This window comes from Chenopodium quinoa, unplaced genomic scaffold, assembly GCF_001683475.1.
Source record: "Chenopodium quinoa cultivar QQ74 unplaced genomic scaffold, ASM168347v1, whole genome shotgun sequence".
In the NCBI taxonomy this organism is placed as follows: domain Eukaryota; kingdom Viridiplantae; phylum Streptophyta; class Magnoliopsida; order Caryophyllales; family Amaranthaceae; genus Chenopodium; species Chenopodium quinoa.
The window spans coordinates 316,648-336,024 of NW_018745067.1; the positions used below are offsets into that span (position 1 = coordinate 316,648).

The 19,377-nt window shown below is 36.3% G+C and overlaps 1 protein-coding gene across 1 annotated transcript; it reads left to right on the forward strand.

Annotated features, from left to right (window-relative positions):
• The first annotated feature begins 228 nt into the window (after positions 1 to 228).
• LOC110709408 (serine/threonine-protein kinase CTR1-like) lies at positions 229 to 18,598 on the forward strand. The gene is made up of 16 exons (XM_021887626.1): positions 229 to 981; positions 5,988 to 6,289; positions 6,375 to 6,519; positions 7,425 to 7,528; positions 8,455 to 8,663; positions 10,278 to 10,670; positions 10,837 to 10,877; positions 12,798 to 12,866; positions 12,968 to 13,068; positions 13,208 to 13,292; positions 13,502 to 13,600; positions 14,443 to 14,511; positions 14,599 to 14,730; positions 15,954 to 16,048; positions 16,142 to 16,361; positions 18,198 to 18,598. Exons 1-15 carry the CDS (start codon positions 472 to 474, stop codon positions 16,248 to 16,250), a joined length of 2,463 nt encoding a protein of 820 aa, XP_021743318.1. The 5' UTR covers positions 229 to 471; the 3' UTR covers positions 16,251 to 16,361; positions 18,198 to 18,598.
• Positions 18,599 to 19,377: the final 779 nt, after the last annotated feature.

Here is a 19,377-nt window from a genome sequence, read left to right on the forward strand (position 1 = left end):
ATTTTATAAAAATAAAAAAATCTAAAATTTGGTTTCAACTTTCAAATGCAGAGAATGGAGACTGATTTGCGGCGCACAACCGATAAAATATGGTCCCCACCATCACCAAAGGTAAAACTTAAAATAATAATTTTATTTTAAGAATAATTAAATTAAAAAAAAACATTTCTTTTTTTTTTTCATTTTCGGAATTACTACGAATTTACGATTACGCCACCGAATCTTCTCTCTCCTCTTTCCCGACAATAGGAAAGAAAAAGAAGGCAGCTATGCTTATGATAACACTGTTATTTAGAAAGAGAAAGTAAGTAACTTAGAGAGAGAAAGACAAAAAATCAGGGGAAAAATCAATGAGATTTTGACAAAAATGGCGGTTTTCTAGGATTTCTTTGCTCAATTTTCTAGGGGTTTAATTCAGCTGAAATTGATTGATTAATTGAAATTATTTGAAGCTTGTTGATTGAATTTTCCATGGAAATGCCTGGTAGAAGATCAAATTACACACTTCTAAGTCAAGTAGACGATCATTCAACGCCGCCACCGCCAGCGACGGCGGCGTCAAAGTTTTCCGGCGTCGGAGGAGAGAGAAACGTGTTTCCGGCGTCGATCGGGTTGCAGAGACAGAGCAGTGGGAGTAGTTTTGGGGAGAGTTCATTGTCGGATCATTACGTGCCATCGATCTCGCTACCGGCGAGCGATCTCGATGGTTTTAGCTACTTGCAGGAGGAGAGAGGTTCGAGAAAGAGGGCGGCGATTGACGGTGTTGGCGGCGGCGGCGGTGGTGGCGGAGAGTCTTCGTCGTCGAAGAGTTGGGCGCAGCAGACGGAGGAGAGTTATCAGCTGCAATTGGCGTTGGCTTTGAGACTTTCTTCGGAAGCTGCTTGTGCTGATGATCCTAATTTCTTGGATCCGATGCTGGATGAATCTTCGTCTCGGTTGTCTTTCTCCGAATCCGCCGAGTCCATATCTCATCGATTTTGGGTAATTCTTTTACTTTCTGCAATTTATTTTCCTCCATTTGGTTGTATTTTTGAATTTTGATTGCATTGTTGTAAGCTTGTAACTAGAAATGCGGCTAATTTGCAGCCATTGTTGTGATTTATGTTGGTTGGGTGAGAATTGGTAACTTAGGTAACAAACCGATTGCTTTACGCTCCGTGTTCTCGAGTTCATAAAATGCGGCATTGGGTGATTGTGTTCCTCTTAGGTCTTGTATTTTTTTACTGGTTTGAGTTTGACAGAGAATTGATAAGTCGACATGGATAGACAACTGCAGAACTTCAACCTAATTGTTTAGTTAAGCTCCATTATCGGTTATCACGCTTCTTCTGGTAGACCCCATAAGCATTTGCAATTTTCTTAGGTTTGATGCCTCCAATAAGTGGAAGTTCCAATATGCTGATTGGCTCAATTGGTCTATGAAAGCCATTATCTTCCTCGATGTCTCTGTTACAAAGTTACTTTCTAGAAAATATTTTCCAATTTATATTCTTTGTGGCTTCCTTGCCGGACTCATGTAGTTTTGGATATTGAGTGCAATGTGAGTCAAGGGTTAGGGTTTCACATACACGGAGACTCTTTATTCCATTATCTCCTATAATCCTTCCCTTCAGTGATCTTATAATAATGAACTATGTTACTCGCACTCTTCATTTCACCTCGAAGTACCTCATGTCGGATCCTTGGATGTGGGTAGGACACTTAGACTGATAGACACTTTATTTTAGTTGAAAGTCATGGTAAATTTTCACAAAATATCTAGACAATTGGACACATATTTGTGTTAGACGTGAGTACTCGAGTATGAGCCACAAAAACAATGAATACCATTATAATAGTAGAATTAGTAGAAAATAGGTCTTTTTTTTTTTACCTGATTTTTTAGGCACATAAGATAAAGTTGTTTATGTTCATTTTATGTTATGAATTAGACACTCCGTATTTGAAGGTGAAATTGGGGAACAAGTTGATAAGCTCAAAAACAAGGGAAGATAGTCAAGTGATTGCCCTTTTAAACTCCCAAATGCCTTAGTTTAAGGCACGCAATTGTGGCACAAAGGATCCAAGTGCAAGGGCAAAACGCCATTGGCTCCCCTAAAGTGCCTAAATTTTATAAAATCATTTTCTAGAGCACATTTTGCACTAAATAAAACATGATAACTATATCATTAAGGTACAAATTGGAATAAGGAAGCGTAATTTGGTAAATTTCCTCCAAACAACAAATGTATTCAGCAGAGGTTTTAAGTAAGATAGAAAACAATTTAGTTTTAAAAGTGCTTCTTAGGTGTGCCTAAGGGCAAGGCACAAGTGAGAAAGCTGGCTAATCTAGTCTATTACAAGAATGCTAAGCTTCACCCCAATCCTCCTCATTACTTGGGTGATCGCTATCACCACAACCCTTTTAATTGACTCCTCGAAATCTTTCATTTTTTTTAATGATCGGAAGGTGGCTGTTTTAGGCGTGCAGTATAGCACAATTGCTCTGATCAGTCTGATACCATTTGTAATAGATTGAAACTATTGCCAACTTTCGCAAAATAACAGAAATTTAAAGAGAAATATTGATTCTTTGATTAAAAAGGTTAGAGCTTTTTACAAACTTCTCCTTCAATTCCTTAATATTTGCCCTATATTCCTTTTAGTCCATTCCTTTGAGATTGCTCCATACTAATTTTGGTTGTAGGGACCACACCTTTTATTGAGCTTGTTTAAAGGGAGTCCTGTTATGCAAGAACTAATGCATAATGAGGGGTAAGAGTGTAATTGCACGTAATGTATATTTTGATTTTAGAGTAGTACTATTGAATGATCAATAATATCATTGGGTGATGAAATAGTACCATTGAATATTTCAGTGGTACTATGTATGCATTTAGTAGTACTATGTATGCATTCAGTGGTACTATCTATGCATTCAGTGGTACTAAGTGCATATATAGTATCACTAAATAACTAATGATTATTATATTAACTTTGAGTAGTATATTTGAAAGTAGTCCCACTTACCTTTCTCTCTCCTCCTTTCTCTCTCTTCCATGTACTTTTTAATATTTTTATATTTGTTATGCATTTGCAAATGCATAACAACACTACATTAACACTTCCTCCCTTTTATTCTCACAACCACTACATTAACCACCACTTTTCTCTCTATCAACTATTTTCAACCAAAAATTATAAAAAGTAACTTCACCTCTTTGGGGTAAAAAATTAAGGATGAAGGAAGTAACAACTTTAGATTGCGTATTCTCCTAATAGTGACTTAGGGTTACAATTCTCCTAAATTATTCATTCCAAATTCTGCTTACCCTTTCCTTCCTCTCCTCTCTATTTATAATAAACTACTGATTATGCAAGGAATACACCAAGGCCTCCAGTGGTATTTACCTATGCAAGAAGGAAGCAAGGCAAGAGTAGAAAATTCAGCAGGTTAAATTAATGCCGATGTGTCACGTTCTGTTAGAGGCGTTTGTTATGAGAAGCTAGAAGGGAATCAAATTCGGTTAGCCTGATGTGATGGACACTAATTGTATTTAAGTGAGGCACCTCTGATGTAATAATTATGCGAATTATACTGTTAAGCTTTTGCTTAGTGGAGAGCTCCTTTCCTCTCGATAGAAAGGGTTTATTGAGTGGTTACTCTGATCAGTTCAATATAAACTATCCTCTGCCTTCCTCTAATTGCTATTACTGTAGCAATGTCTGTCTTGGTTCATCTACTTCCCAGCAGATTATTAACCTAATAATACTAGACTATCCATATTGCCCCTTCTTAGGTTTGTTTATTACAAACCCTAGCTATTGATCACATAACCCTTTCACCTTTTCTTAGAATTCTTTTTTTTGACTTATTTAAAAGAAATTAATATATATTTTTTAAATGAATAAAGTGTGCCTCAATGGTGTACGCCTTTGCCTCTGGCCTTGCATCTTAGCTTGAAGGACTTTTGCGCCCTACACCCTTTAAAACCAAGGAAAAAGCACAATCAAGAAAAAATTATCTTAAAGGTGAAGAGAAAAACAATCATAGTACCTCTCGTGATTTAAATAAGTGCATCACTTGCCTTATTCGGCTGAATCTAAATAAGTGCATGATTTCCATGATAATCAAACTTCCCTTAACATTTTATTATCCCTTTCCTCCTACTTAGTCCACTTCGCATTATTTCTTCTAGTCTCCCTTTTCAACCGTTCTCAGAGGTTGTTTGGCGGCCTACTAAAACTTTAGTACTCAATAATATCGTCATAGCTTCCTTTATGCTGTTGATAAACATGGATAATTTACATTCGGTGAAAGCATTCCTTAAGAAATTAGCTCTTGAGTCTTATATGGGCGGCTTATTCTCTATTGAAACATAATATTCTGCTTTTTCTCATATTATCCAAACTAAATGGACTAGGAGTCTAGGACTTTAATGATTTTTGGTTGTCAATATGGTTTATCTCTTTTCTGGTATCTCCTTTGGCCATTAAGCGTTCATTTTAGGTTTTAATAAGGCTTGTAAATGTCTTATTAATATAAAGGTTTCAATTTGTACCATTTTGTGTCATAGGTAATGAATAAAAAGATACAAGCATTTGATTTTAGCTTTTCACACCAAATGAATAAATGTAAGCTACATATCAGAGATAAATATCTCTATAGGCAAACTTTTTGATCAACATATGAAAAGGAAAAATATCATTGCCATTAGATTGACATGGATCTCAATGCATGTATCAGTATTGTACAATGTGCTTATTGACTTAAACAATGCTTATTATATCATATACAATATGCATATTACTGTATACAATATTTATCACATTAAGAAAAAGATGGTTAAAGTAAGAGAGAGCATGTAAAATAATGGGAGACTCGAGAAAATGCATAGAGTGAGAAAGAGTGAGTAAATAGTGAAAAATGGTGGGGGTAAGAGAAATAATGTAGTAAAAAGGGTTTGGCAAACATGGAATAAAGTGGAAGTGTTTGAGAACTTTTAGAAATAGACCAAAATGGAAAGTGTTAAGATAATATAGAAATGGAGTTAGTACAATATATAGAATATAAATTTGTGTTTTTCCCATTTTGCCCTTGGATATGTTTACTGAATGTATCTCATAGATAAAATAGGCTTTCCTTCATTTCTTGAGGAGTTGAGGAAGCCTTTCTTTGGATTTTGGACGAATCTCTCATGGTTTAACCCCACATTATAGATCTTTTAAGTCCCTATTCTTGTTACCCAATAAGAAAGGACATGACAGATAGTCCTTGTGCTTTCTAGTCTTTTAGGCTTTCATTTGGCTGAAGAGCAGCAGCTGCCTATTCAAGTCATGTGTTGGTTTTGTGTACTATGGGTGAAAATGAAGGTGCTAGATAATGACATTTAATTCTGTTGTGGTTGAAGCAGATTAAGGTGTGTACTAGGCAGCCAGCTTCTTTGATTGATTTCAAAATAGTTGTTGATTTGAGTTTGTTATTTGGGAGTGTTAGTAATTAATGAGACATGCCATCATTGGTTACATGCAAATCTCTACTGTAATATCAATTGTTTTTCATGAGTAAAACCACTGGAATATTATGTGGTACTTGGTGACCCATAGGTTGACTTAAGGTGGTGCTACTGCACCTTCTGAAAATAAAAAGGCCATTGTAGCCTGTTAAGCATTGTAGTTTGCATTTGTAGCTGTCAATTGGTATTTGTTAAGATTGTCACTTTAAATATATATGGACATATTTTTGTATGTTTATCAATTGTTGAGCCTTTATGTCTATTGTGCGCCTTATAATTTCATTTTCTACTTAATTATTTGTAAGAAGAAAACACCACTTTGTGGATTGTGTGGGTCATAGCTTTTGAATTATCTGTTATTGCATAATCAGAGATTCTTTTTTACTCATCAAATTGAAAATTTTGTACTTTTGTTAAAACCATTGCCACTAATTATTGCAATAAGGATTTATAAATTTATCCAAATACTCACCAGATGTGATTTGTTATCAGGTAAATGGCTGCCTCTCGTACTCTGATCAAATTCCTGATGGATTTTATCTCATACATGGGATGGATCCTTATGTTTGGACAGTGTGTGCTGATTTACAAGAGAATGGTCGCATTCCTTCTATTGAATCACTGAAGTCGGTAACTTCTGTAAATGAATCTTCACTTGAGGTAGTTTTGATTGATCGGCGCAGTGATTCCACATTGAAGGATTTGCTTAACCGGGCTCTTGATATATCCTGTAATTGCATGACCTCTGATGAAGTTGTTGATCAGATGGCAAAGTTGGTGTGCAGCCGCATGGGGTGAGTTGTTATTGTGTCCCTTTGTGTACTATGTTCAAATTTATGGAAGCCCACTCGTTCTGACAAATTTTTGATCTTACATTAGGGGAGCAGCTTCAACCAGAGAGGAGGAATTGGTTCCCATCTGGGAGGAGTTCAGTAATGGTCTCAAGGATTGTCTGGGGTCTGTTGTGCTTCCTGTTGGTAGCTTATCTATTGGCCTATGCAAACATCGTGCTTTGCTATTTAAAGTATGTCAATTGCTGTCAAATTAACATTGTTACTTGTACTGTTTGATGTAGATTATAGAAAGTTGGCACCGGGACAGCTGTGAGCATGTTACTACCTTTTCCATCATTTTTGTCTTGATCATGTGGTGACTTTTGTGCTGTGGGCTCTAGGCTCAGTGGGTACAGGGAATAGCCTGCAGTCATGAGTCAGTATACCTGCCAACTTAAGTTTAAGTGTATCTTCATGTGAGTTTATCTCTCAATGCCGAGGCTGGGCTTTTTGAGTAAATCACACAAGCTTCTTAACTGCTTCACCCCTGTGAGCCGTACATTCTTGTCTGAAAGTTTTGTGTTGTTTATCTGGGTTAATTGTTAAGACTCCTGGAATTCTTTGTCTGAGTACATATTTTCTTTATCGACATTTTATGACGTATGGAGTTGAGTTCTGGTTCTTTTGGTTACTGTAATTTGCTACTTGCTGAGTTGTTGCACTATTGCTGACCTGTATTTAGTGTATGATGTGGACCTCCTTTAACCAATACTGCCATTAAGCCCTATGTATGGTCCACTGTAACATGCTACACTCTGCACAATTGCTGACCTCTACATATCTATGATGTGGAAGTCTTTAAATTATACTGCCATTATGCTCTGTGTATGGTCAGTTGATCACTGTAACTTTCTGCACTATAGGTGACTTCTATATAATATATGATGTGAAATCTTTAATCTGTAATGCTATCATGTCCTGTGTATGATTAATGTAACATGCTATTTGCTGTACATTGTTGACCTCTCTTGTGTGATGTAAAAGTCTGTATATTAAAGTTTATAAAATTATAATTCTCTGTTAAATGAAATTTTTACTTTATAAATATTATGCTTCTGAAGGGCATGTGAACATGTTTTATCATCCTTACTTTCAGGTCCTTGCTGATTCAATTGATTTGCCATGCCGAATTGCCAAGGGCTGTAAATATTGCAACAGAAATGATGCTACCTCTTGCCTTGTACGGTTTGGACCTGACAGGTATGCTCATATTAATTTTTAAGTTTATCATAATGCTTACCAAATATATTTCTGCTAGTCACAAATTCACATTTTGTAAGATTGTGGACATTTTGGACTAAATTATATGGCTTATTATAATCTTAGTTGCTAATATTTACTATGAAGAAGTCGGTGGTGGTTGTGTTTGGATCAAGGGAAAGTTGAACATAACCCTTTTTTGCTATTAGTCACTGGAGTAGGGAGGTTTTGTAAATCTTATCCTATTAAATCTATCTAGGGTGGGAGCAGTATTGGGATGTTGTTGATGCATTGTATTGTCAGGACAAGGATGTTAATGGAAAGTATTTTAAAATTTCTTTATCATGCTTCGATCCAAACTATTGGTGAAGCTTATTATTTTGATCTGGTAACACAGCTTAAATGGTCATGTTTTTGTCTATTTCAAAGCCTAGGCCCTATTGCAGAGGTTAGGTTCTTTTCATTTTTGGGGGCTAGTGTTACTAGGGTATGCTGTCAGCCGTGATGAATGTCAGACTGTGTAGCTGTTTTTTAGAGTTGCTGTGCACATGGATATTATCTATTTATTTTTAGAGTTGTGCCCACAGATTTTATCTATTTATTTTTTAGAGTAAAGCTAAATTTTTTTTGGGAATGGAAGGGGATGTGCCCCACCAGGCACACTTGTGGCTCCACCCCTGTTGGAAACTGCCATTTTATTCTTACCCCTTTTTCTTTTTAAAAAAAAAAGCTGCATAGGACTAGTAGATTGTACTGCATATGCAAATAATTTTGCCCTTTTTTTTTAAAAAAAAATAAAAAATTAGAGCTGTGGTCTTGATGGAAAGATGGGAGTCTTGTTGGCTAGCTTATGTCAATACTGGAAATCCCGAGCTCCTGATGCACCTTGTATCTGCATGATAATGCTATTCTTTTATTTGTTTCAGGGAGTATTTGGTTGATTTGGTTGGGAAGCCTGGTTGCTTATGTGAGCCTGATTCCTTGCTTAATGGTCCATCTTCCATATCGATTTCTTCACCATTGCGTTTTCCACGATTTAGAACAGTTGAACCTGCCATAGATTTCAGGTCACTGGCCAAACAGTATTTTTCAGATTGTCAATCTCTGAATCTTGTATTTGACAGGCCTTCAACAGGTGATCTTTCTTTGTCTCTTGTGATACTCAATGAACTTATTGAGTTATTGTTTATTGTCTTTACTGTCTTAAAAGTTTAAAACCATATGACTAAAGAACCTGATTTATTAAGTTTTTCTTGATTTTAACTTGAAGATACATTATACTTTGATTGTAAATTGTTATATGTGCTCTTTGAATCATAAAGAAACTTGCATCAACTTTGTACTAAATGATGGTGTAATTTTCTTAATGAAGAACATTGTGTATCCCCTGATCCTACTACTAGCGCGTGCCGATATCCTAACTGGTTGGTGGTGACTGATCCATTAATGCTATTGGTGTTATTTATCTTTATTATTGTTGTCACAGCCTTATACAATCAAGAGTTTTCTAAAGTTTCTAGTGAGATATTACATTTTTTTGCTTTCTTATTGGGAAAAAGTAATAAGTTTTGATATAAGGATGCAATCTAGATTTTTTTTCCCTATCTGTCAATCTCATATGTGTAGCTATACCAATTTCACTCTAAGCGTGTTATTAAATAAAATTGATCCTATTTCTCTTGATATATGTGAGGGGTCCTGATGATAGATAATAATACTAGCACAGTGAACTTGAGAAGTTCAGCTGGGATTCTGGTCAATGGCCTAGGCGATAGGCTTCACATTTCCATTGTAAAATGGAAGGAATTATAATAACGATATTGAGGGTGGTGGTTTAGAAGTGATAACATTCAAGTTCAGAAGAGAATAGTTTAATTTAATTTTAGCTCTATGAGGAAGTCAAGTTGGGGTATAATAACGATGGTTAGAAGGTGCCCATGAGCAAGTGTTTATATACCTTGGATAGATTTTGCTGGAGAAATTGATTAAGGCTTAATCCATGGGATTAAGTCCGGTTGGCTCAAGTGAAGAGCAACAATTGGGTTATCGTGTGACTGTAGCATACATTTAAAGTTATAGGGAACATTTAATCGGACAATTATCAGACCAATGTTGTTAAATGGGTCAGAATGTTGGGCATTCAGGAAGCATCGATTAGAAAGATAGGAGCAGCAGAGATGGGTATGTTGAGATGGATATGTGGCTGAAAATATGAGAAGGAAAGTTGGGTTGCGGATATTGAGGATTAAATAAGGGAGAATCAATGTTTAAGACATGTAAGGTGGAGATCAAAAGCTGCACCAATAAGGGAAGTAAAGGGTGTGGATCAAGGTTGGAAGAGGCAAGGAAGACCAAAGATGATTTGAATGGAAGTAGGAAAGCAGGACATAAATAAGTTGGGTTTGCATGAACATATAACATTGGACAGAAGGGAAAGGAAGGTGAGGATCATGGTTAGAGATAAATATTTGTTCATGTAGCCAATCCCATCAATTGAGTTAAGTCTTCGATTGTTGTTCTTGTTTTATCACCCTTCAAAATAAAAAAGAGAAGGGATGCCCCCTTTCCTGCTTTTTTTTTAGCTGTTTATAATGTCCTTTGCTGCATGAAAAACTGATATAGTAGTTGCAGGATTGTTATTGGCAACATATTCTAGTATATTGGTCTTCTTCTCATGCCTCAAATCAACCAAAACCTGTATCTTGTTAGTAATATTTGCATGCATCTTACATGTTGAATTTCTTCGCAGGTACAGTTGTAAATGAACAAGATGCAGGAGATCCGATGTATCTTAAGCAACTTGCTAGGAAGCTTCCTGATGCAAATAATCCTGTACCAAATGACCAAGTACATTCTCAGTTTGTTGGTCATGATAGAGAATCCCAGTCTTCTGATTCTAGTAGTCCTCCACAAAATATTGGAAAAGTACCTAATGCCAACAGAGAGTTCCTTCAATCAAGATTTGTTCCTCCTAGCAGACAACGAGTGACCCAGCCATTCACTGATTCAACGAGAAATACATCTAATGATTTTCGGTTTGAGGCTGGTCAGCTAGTTTCAAGTAGAAGTGAAGCTGCTCTAGACATGGATGATTTGGTCATCTCATGGGGTGACCTTGTCGTAAGGGATAAGATTGGAGCAGGTATCTCTATCATTTAACTTTCATGCTTTAGCCTTTATGTATCTTGTAGAAATTATTAGCTTGGTTTTGTTAATACCCTAAACACATTTTTGTCTCTAATTATGAGTGCATTTTGTTCTCTGGTCTTTGTGATATCGGTTTTTGAACTACCTACTTGTATCTCCAGGTTCGTTTGGGACTGTCCATCGTGCTGAATGGAACGGATCGGTGAGCATTTTATACTTCCTGATATTTGTTATGTTGTGGCATTCCGTGGTGAAGATTTGAAATATCTTCCTGTTGTTTTTGTTTGATCTCAAATGGTCCTGTATTCATTCACAATTGGTGGAAGTTAATTTTTGATTCTGTATTTGTTAGATGTTGTTGTAGAGACATTTCCTTTGTTCTAATACAAAGGCAAGAAGCAAGATGAAAATTCAAAGGTTATATAGAGAGAAAAAAAAAAACGACGTAAGGTGAGAAATAAAACAATGGTTGGAGATTGTATATATACGAATATACTAAGGGATTGAGTGACATCATCTGCAAAATCTTTCCTGCAGTTTAAGTAGCATTCTTTTCTTATAACATTCAATTGGTATTCCAAGCTCAAGCCATGTATAATTCTCACTGCTCTTTATGAGCAGACTAAATAGCATATTAAGGTGACCTTTTTGACTTGGACAAAAGTTGATGTAATCTCCCTACAACTAAATCATAGCTTTTGGAATTTTATAAAGAGGAAGCTTATATGATCTTTCACAGACTTCGTTTTGTTAACTAAGAGCTAATATCTCTTTGATACCATTATCAGGGAAGAAGGGTATGGCCGTAAGAGGATAAGGGCTAGAGACTTCGTTTTGTTAACTTTTTTGTCTGTTTGCAATAGAAACTTAGAATGTGACTTTTCTTTCACTGAAAACCAGGTGTTTTGCCTTTAATTTATATGAAGATAGTGTGTGTTACTTCTAAAGTGTATTTTTATGTAAAATAAATTGTCTTTATTTTTATTTATATATAAAAAAAAAGGCATTGCCATTTTTTTTCTTTTAACTTTGTCCAGTGGATTCAATTGTTAAACTTGTTGTGTCTAAGTCTCTAAGATGGGTATATCTGTGTTTACATCTTGCCATGATTCTGATAAACTTAGCATCTGAAGAAGAGTGCCATTAATGTAAAACAGTCAGATTGTGCTTTTATTGCGTCAAATCTACTTTACCAGCCACCTTATTGGATGTGCTTTAGCTTATGAACATATTTACAAGAACAGGACAATTGGATCAAGGTGAATATACACATAGTAAATATCAACGAAATGGATGTTATGCTGAACAAATGTATATCAGATATCAGTTGGAACCTGAGCATATTAGAGTTATAAGACATGTATGAGTGTCTAAATGCAACGTCTATGTTGTGAGGATGTTGTGGACACAAATGGGAGTTACCAAGCTAGTCTTCTTTCTAAGAAAGTTAAAGATTGTGCTATCCTGGATGAACCAAGCGTTGATGCTAAAGTTGAGTATTAATGGCGAGAGATCCGAAGCTTGGGTCTTGGTGACAAGATGAAGGTCCTTGAACTATTGTACTTCATGACTACTCTCCACTTTTGTAGATCCTTTACAGATAAGCAAAAATGTTCAAATGGTACTGGAACATTCAATCACAAGTACATTTGCAAATTAACCCAAAGTTCTTAAAGGCGTGTGGGATAAGCAGGAAATTGGAGAGGGTAAAAATCATACATAACATAAAATCTTTACTTATCCAATCATATATTATAAGACACACCCCACCCACCATGGGATGGAATTGTGGGGAGAAAAAAGAGCCCCAGGGGGTGTGCGGGGGGGGGGGGGGGTGTGGTGGTGGTGGTGGTGGTGTTTGACTGTTTGTTATTCTCACTCCTACTGGGAGAAGGGTGTCAATGAGCTTACATTCTCTAACATCTGTTCACAAGCCTATATCATAATCGTTTTTTCTCCTATCCTTTTTCCTTGTCAGGAAGACTGTGTTTGTTGAATCCATTTTTTAAATCTTCAGCTAGTTCTATTGTCTCTCTCCAAGTTGCTGAACTGTGTACATTTGATGTATCATCTATATGATCCAGATGCAGAACTAATAATGGCCTTATGGTTCACTGTGTAGGAGGTTGCGGTCAAAATTCTCATGGAGTCAGATTTCCATCCAGAGCGATGTAATGAATTCTTGAGGGAGGTGAGAATTAAGCATGATGTAGCTATTGGTCTACATAATTGCTTGAATATGTGTGATTTCTTGTGTTTCTGGTCCATTTTAATTGAAATATTGTTAATTAGGTGGCAATAATGAAACGATTACGGCATCCAAATATAGTTCTCTTCATGGGGGCAGTTACTGAGCCACCTAATTTGGCCATAGTGACAGAATATTTATGCAGGTCTGCGTCCTTTAAACTTTTAGACCACATCCTCTTAAATTCTTTCCTCTGTTTTTCTTTTGTTCCTATTTCCGCACCCCCCCCCCCTCTTTTTTTGTTTCTCTTATTGAACTAGTTATATATGGTACTTGAATTGCAGAGGAAGTTTATACAGGCTTTTACATAAATCGGGTGGCAGAGAAGTGTTGGATGAGAGGCGGCGTTTGAGTATGGCTTATGATGTGGTATGCATGCTTAGTCTCCTGTGCTTCCCCTCATTTTTTTTTTAATTTTTAAAAAAGAACCTACCATGCAAAAAAAGAAAAAAAAAAAAAAAAGTAAAAAGGAGTAAAAAAAGAAAAAAAAAAACTATCATGCATGATTCTCAGGATTAGTTACATGTTTGTTGGCACTAATTGTTGGCTCTTCAACTAAAGAACTTTCTTCTTTGCAGGCAAAGGGAATGAATTATCTTCATAAGCGTAATCCACCTATTGTTCATCGGGATCTAAAGTCTCCTAATCTTTTGGTGGATAAGAAATACACTGTAAAGGTAAAGTTGCTATAAACCCCACCCCCTTCCTAGGGGCCTATCCTTCTGTGTGAAGACTGAAGAATAGAGTTGTATTGTAGTGCTAACTTTTTTACAATTAATTTGGCAAATACACTATAAAGGTAAAGTTGTTATACACCCCCAACCCTTCCCTTGGGCATCTAATCCTCCTGTGTGCAGACTGAGAAAGAGTTGTATTGTAGTGCTAACTTTTGTACAATTAAACACCGTTTATTGCTTTAGCAAAATGCTGGATCTAGACTGAAAACCTGTATCTTTATGCATCAATTAATTTAGCATTTTCCCCTTTTTCAATGCTTATTATTATTGTGAATATATATCTTGTCTTGCACAAGGGCATGATCGCGTGAGGGGATAATAATGAGTAGGGGAATGGGTTTTCGAACTTTTAGTGATAACCTAATTCCTTGGCAATTGAAACAATTAGATTGAACTCTGAACATCATTGTGTATTTAAGGACTGTTCTATGTAAATTCCGCACTATGGGGTAGTCTTGTGACAAGGTGTTCTGTTAGAGATGGTTAGTGATTAAAAGGCCTAATTTTTTTTTTACTATGGGTCATTCGTACACAAATGTCTTGTTACCCTTTTACATGTATTCTAGTTCTGTCAATTGCTCCTAGTTATCTATTTGTAGCTTTTTGCTATTTATTTAGCACACTAACTATTTTTTGGGCTACATTATGTTCTGGTTGACTTTGCATGTCTTGTCTTCTGTCCTTATTTTCATAATTCTTCATATGTTCTGTTTTTAGCCTTTTGTCTTTCACTAATCACATCGATTCTAATTTTTCTCTTATGATTACATTTACTTGTTTAGGTCTGTGATTTTGGCCTTTCGCGTCTAAAAGCAAATACTTTTTTGTCATCAAAATCAGCTGCAGGAACGGTAAGCTCTTGTGATGAATGGCATGGGACCACTGTTAATTTCTTTGCCTGTTGAATTTGTTGTAAACTGAATAATTGTATTAAACAGCCTGAGTGGATGGCACCTGAAGTTCTCCGTGACGAGCCGTCAAATGAGAAATCAGATGTCTACAGCTTTGGTATAATATTGTGGGAACTTGCAACATTGCAACAACCGTGGAGCAGCTTAAATCCTGCTCAGGTGATCCTCCACCCCCCCCCCCCCCCTCCCTCTCTTCTTTCTTGTTTCTCTTCTTGATATGAATTTTGTATCTTTTTTTTTACTGATCTTATTTTTTTCGAGTTTCCAAAGTTGTATTGGAAATGCTAAATAAGCTATGTTGTTGCTCCCTTTAATGATAAAGCTGGTGTGAAGATATTATTGGAGATAATTGAGGGGACATTTGGTTCTCTTTTTCAGGTAGTAGGTTTTCTATTAGATTCCAAACCAAGTTGCTGTTTGTTTCAAGAATTTTTCAATGATTAAAACCCAAGCTCCTTATCGGTATGGGGTCCTTAGATCGGAGAGAGATGGGGTTTGTTGAGGGGGGGGTGGTGGTGCTGATGGCCCAAATAGCATATATGGGTCAGATGAAGAGATAAAAAAGAGGAGACAAAGAAACTCAGGGGAGTGAGAGCATTGTTAATAATTACCTTCCCTATGCTTTGTAAATAGGTACAAATTGTACTTACCCTGTTTTGACAAAGAACTGAACTTTGGGATTTGGAACATTCAGGGTGCTGATGTCCCAAATAGCATATATGGGTCAGATAAAGAGAGAAAAAGAGGAGAGAAAAGAAACTCAGGGGAGTGAGGGGGAGCATTGTTAATAATTAGTTAATTACCGTCTCTATGCTTTGTAAATAGGTACAATTGGAACATTCAGGGTGCTGATGTCCCAAATAGCATATATGGGTCAGATAAAGAGAGAAAAAGGGGAGAGAAAAGAAACTCAGGGGAGTGAGGGGGAGCATTGTTAATAATTAGTTAATTACCGTCTCTATGCTTTGTAAATAGGTACAATTGTACTTACCCTGTTTCCACAAATAACGGCACATTGGGTTTTTTTTAACTAGATAATTCAGGAATGCTCAAGTTTTCAGAAGTATCCCTTGCTAGTTGTCAGTGGGAACTGAGGATTGAGTAATAGTATTTTTGAATAATTAACAATCTCTATAGTCTGAATAGACGATAGTGACATGTATTTGGCATAAAGGGAGCATCAGTTCAAAGGCTAACTTCTTGTTCACACTATATACTTTCTTATGACTAGTTAGTGCATCTTCATGTCTTTATGCTCCTATTCCCTACACGCACATTCCTATTTTTTTTTGGGGGTAAAATTTGTGCTTATATTTTTGTATGGATCTTATTTCCTTAATGCACATTCTTTCGTGATAAGTTTGTGTTCTACCCTTCTGTAGGTTGTTGCAGCTGTTGGTTTTAAGGGCAAGAGACTTGATATTCCACGTGATGTAAATCCTCAAATAGCTGCTATTATTGAGGCGTGTTGGGCAAAGTGCGTAAAAGTCCTCTGTTTTTGGTTTTTACCATGCATCTGTCAGGGTTTACTATATTGTTTTACTTATCTGATTTTTTTGGTTTTCTGTAGTGAGCCTTGGAAGCGTCCATCTTTTGCCAATATCATGGAATCCTTGAGGACACTTCTTAAACCTCCTGCACCTCAATCAGTACGTGGAGATGCACACATCATTACGTAAATCATTTGTCAGATGGGAGTTTTGCCGCTTTGCTCTCCTCATTCGTATTTGCAAGATTATTTTCCTGGCGAGACATTTGGAAAAGGGTATCTGTCCATCCAATAATCCCAGGTGCGCCCATCTGGGTCTTGCATCCTACCCTCTCTGATTATCATATCATTTTGGCGTTTAAAATATATTCCAAGGATGATTTCAGCTGAAGTTGAGATTTATAAACTAGGACAAATGAAATATTTTAACACAAGTACATACCTACATGTGGACTGATGAATTGATTAAATTGATATCTGATAAAAATTATTGTGAAGAATGACTAAAGTGGCAGCTAATTTGAAAAACAAAAAATTTATGGAAGAAGTTGATATGCTAAATGCTTTCAGAATATGTTACCATGTCCATATCTACCTTGAATGAAAGTGGAAAATCATTTTATTGAATGAACTGTGCTCTTTCTTGTTCTTGGCCGTGTTGCTGGCTGGTTATCTGTAATCTGTGAGCTATTAGACAGATCTTGGATTCCCTGTCTCCATCACTAGGTGAAACTGGTCAGTACCATGGATAAACTCTGTTGGATACCTCTTCTGGGTGTTATTGAATTTCAGAGTTGGATACCTCTTCTGGGTGTTATTGCATGTCGTGTGAGGTCACCACAGGGTATTCACTCTAGATGGGTCTTTGAGTTTTTGTAGAATTGAATGCTTCTTTAGCTATTGAGGGGGAGAATTCTTTGGCTCTTGACTGGCGAATATAACCAGTAGCTGAAAAGTCACTGTCTTTCCTGCTTTTCTAGTTTTCATTTGCTCATCTTGGAGTTTGGTCTTTCTAGTGTCACATGCGTATGACCTATTTGAAATATTTGTCAGAATCCACCTTCTAAAATGGTATGGCGTTTTATGTTAGAAACCACCTTTAATTTTTTTGGTAAAAAAAAAGTTGTTACTAATAAGTTGTTACTAATTTTTTTTTTGGTTGTAAAGTAGCACCTTTTGCATTGACTTTTTATTTCAGGTGTTGACCACCGCGCCATGACTACTGAAATCACCCATTTCCGACACACCACCACTTGACTACCAACGCCGCCCCACCAAAACCCACCCTAACCACCCAAAATCCAACCAATCACCTCCAAAACCACCCATCCACCACCAAAAACCCTAAACCTCCTTGAAACCACTTATCTACCATCAAATGCACCAACCCACTACCAAATCCCACATCAACCTCCTTAAAACCACTCCATTTCCACTAAAAATCTACCTAGTGACCCTAGTCACCACATAACCACTCTTCCACCAATGAAAAAAATACCCTATACCACAAAACGACTCACCCACTACCAAAAGCGACCCACTTACCCCAAACTTATCTAATTATCTCAAGGACAAACCCTAAACCCTCCAAAAACACAGTATCTACTTTTAAAAGAGAAACATAGATAGAGAAAGAGGGAAGGGCATTATAGGGAGAATAAGAAGGGGGGGGGGGGGGGTGGGAAGTAGCGGTGGTGGTGCAACCAGGGCAAAGAGAGTGTGAGAGTTAAAACGAAGTCATTGCCGGAAATGTGAATCAAAGCCCACAATTTGGCTATAAAGGTGGTCTTTGGCAAAAAAAATTATAAATGAAGTCTTCTTTTTCTTTGACAGAAAAAAATAAGGTGGTCTCTGACAAAAACCGTAAGTTAAAAGGTGGTTTTTTTGAAAAAATATAGACAAAAAAAATAAGGTGGTCTCTGACAAAAACCGTCCGTTAAAAGGTGGTTTTTTTGAAAAAATATCCTTTTTTTTTTGGGTGTTGTGATAACAATGATCTGGTACTCCGATTCTAATAACCCAACTACTTATTCTTAACACCTTATTTTCTATCCTTTTTTTCTGAATAATATTTTTGTAATCCGAAGATGAAGACCTTCGATCTTGTAGGTTCTGAAGCCTGTCTCTGTTGATGCAGGTCAAATGCTGTACATCTCTGTTACCTTGCCAATTGAGAATTGATTTTTTTGACAAATATACATTACTCATACTACTATACTAGATGATCAAAATGAATAGTCTTCCAGTACAGTTGTCCGCCTATTCTAATTGTATCATTATGATTTTGTATGTAATTTAAAGCACCGATGCGGACAAGGTTTCTGGAAATTAGCATCTGAGTGAATTGTGCATAATTTGACGTAGGAACTAGATAGATTAAAAAAAAAACAGTATTTTTTTTTTTCTCTTGATTTCGGCACTTTAAATTTGTAATAGCACTCTTGCTTATTCTCTCATTGATGATAAAAGTAGGGTGGGAGTGTTGATGTAAATCATATCTCAATCAGTATAAAAGTCCTAACGAAGAAAGGTTGAGCATCCCTAAATGTCTAATAAGATTTGGTTGCTCGTGATGACCGACTTTCGTGTTTATCAATTCAGGTAGACTTATAATCTCTTACAGCAAAGAATATTACCTTATACTCCGTATTGTTTTTCTAGTTCTTGCGAATAGTTTCGTTGTAAATTTGTTATGGACATTGGATAATATACGAAGCGGGTGTAAGTTACAGCAGCAATTTATCGTTGATTAGATTGGTGCTAAAAAAGCTCAATTGAAGCTTACAGTTTACAAATTTCTCTGATTCTGCACTAGTCTTCTATCTATGAAGCTGGTGCCTTCTCTTTTTCCTTTTATGAATATGGGAATGGGATCGGGATCGGTTCATTGAAAAAAGTCATACAATATGTGCAAAGAAATTTAGATCTAAAAATGTTAAAAGAAACATAACAATTGAATCCAATAAAAGCTATCTTTCGTTGTTGCATATGTTTATGCTGCTTCATAGTATGGAGATTTACACGTTGACAACGCCTGTTAAAAGTTTTACTAGTGTGTATAAATTCTGTTCAATTGGACGTGAATGTCTAATCAACAAAAAAACAACTATATCTTAGCTTGTACATTTGACAGGCAAAGAACCTTAATAATCTTATTAATGGATGATGAATTGTTGGACGATTTACAAAACTAAGGTCATTTAAAACTTTTTTATACTTGTGTCATAATGAAACTTAATTACCAAAGTATTGCTCCTGTAGGATCATATACAATTACTTAAAGTTTTAAAAAATTTTGCAGGGCGAAACCACCACTG

Coding starts and splice junctions, on each gene's coding strand:
- LOC110709408 (XM_021887626.1), top strand. CDS start 472: ATGGAAATGCCTGGTAGAAGATCAAATTACACACTTCTAAGTCAAGTA. Junction 6,520..7,424: donor ATCGTGCTTTGCTATTTAAA/GTATGTCAATTG, acceptor CCTTACTTTCAG/GTCCTTGCTGATTCAATTGA. Junction 16,049..16,141: donor ATTGAGGCGTGTTGGGCAAA/GTGCGTAAAAGT, acceptor GGTTTTCTGTAG/TGAGCCTTGGAAGCGTCCAT.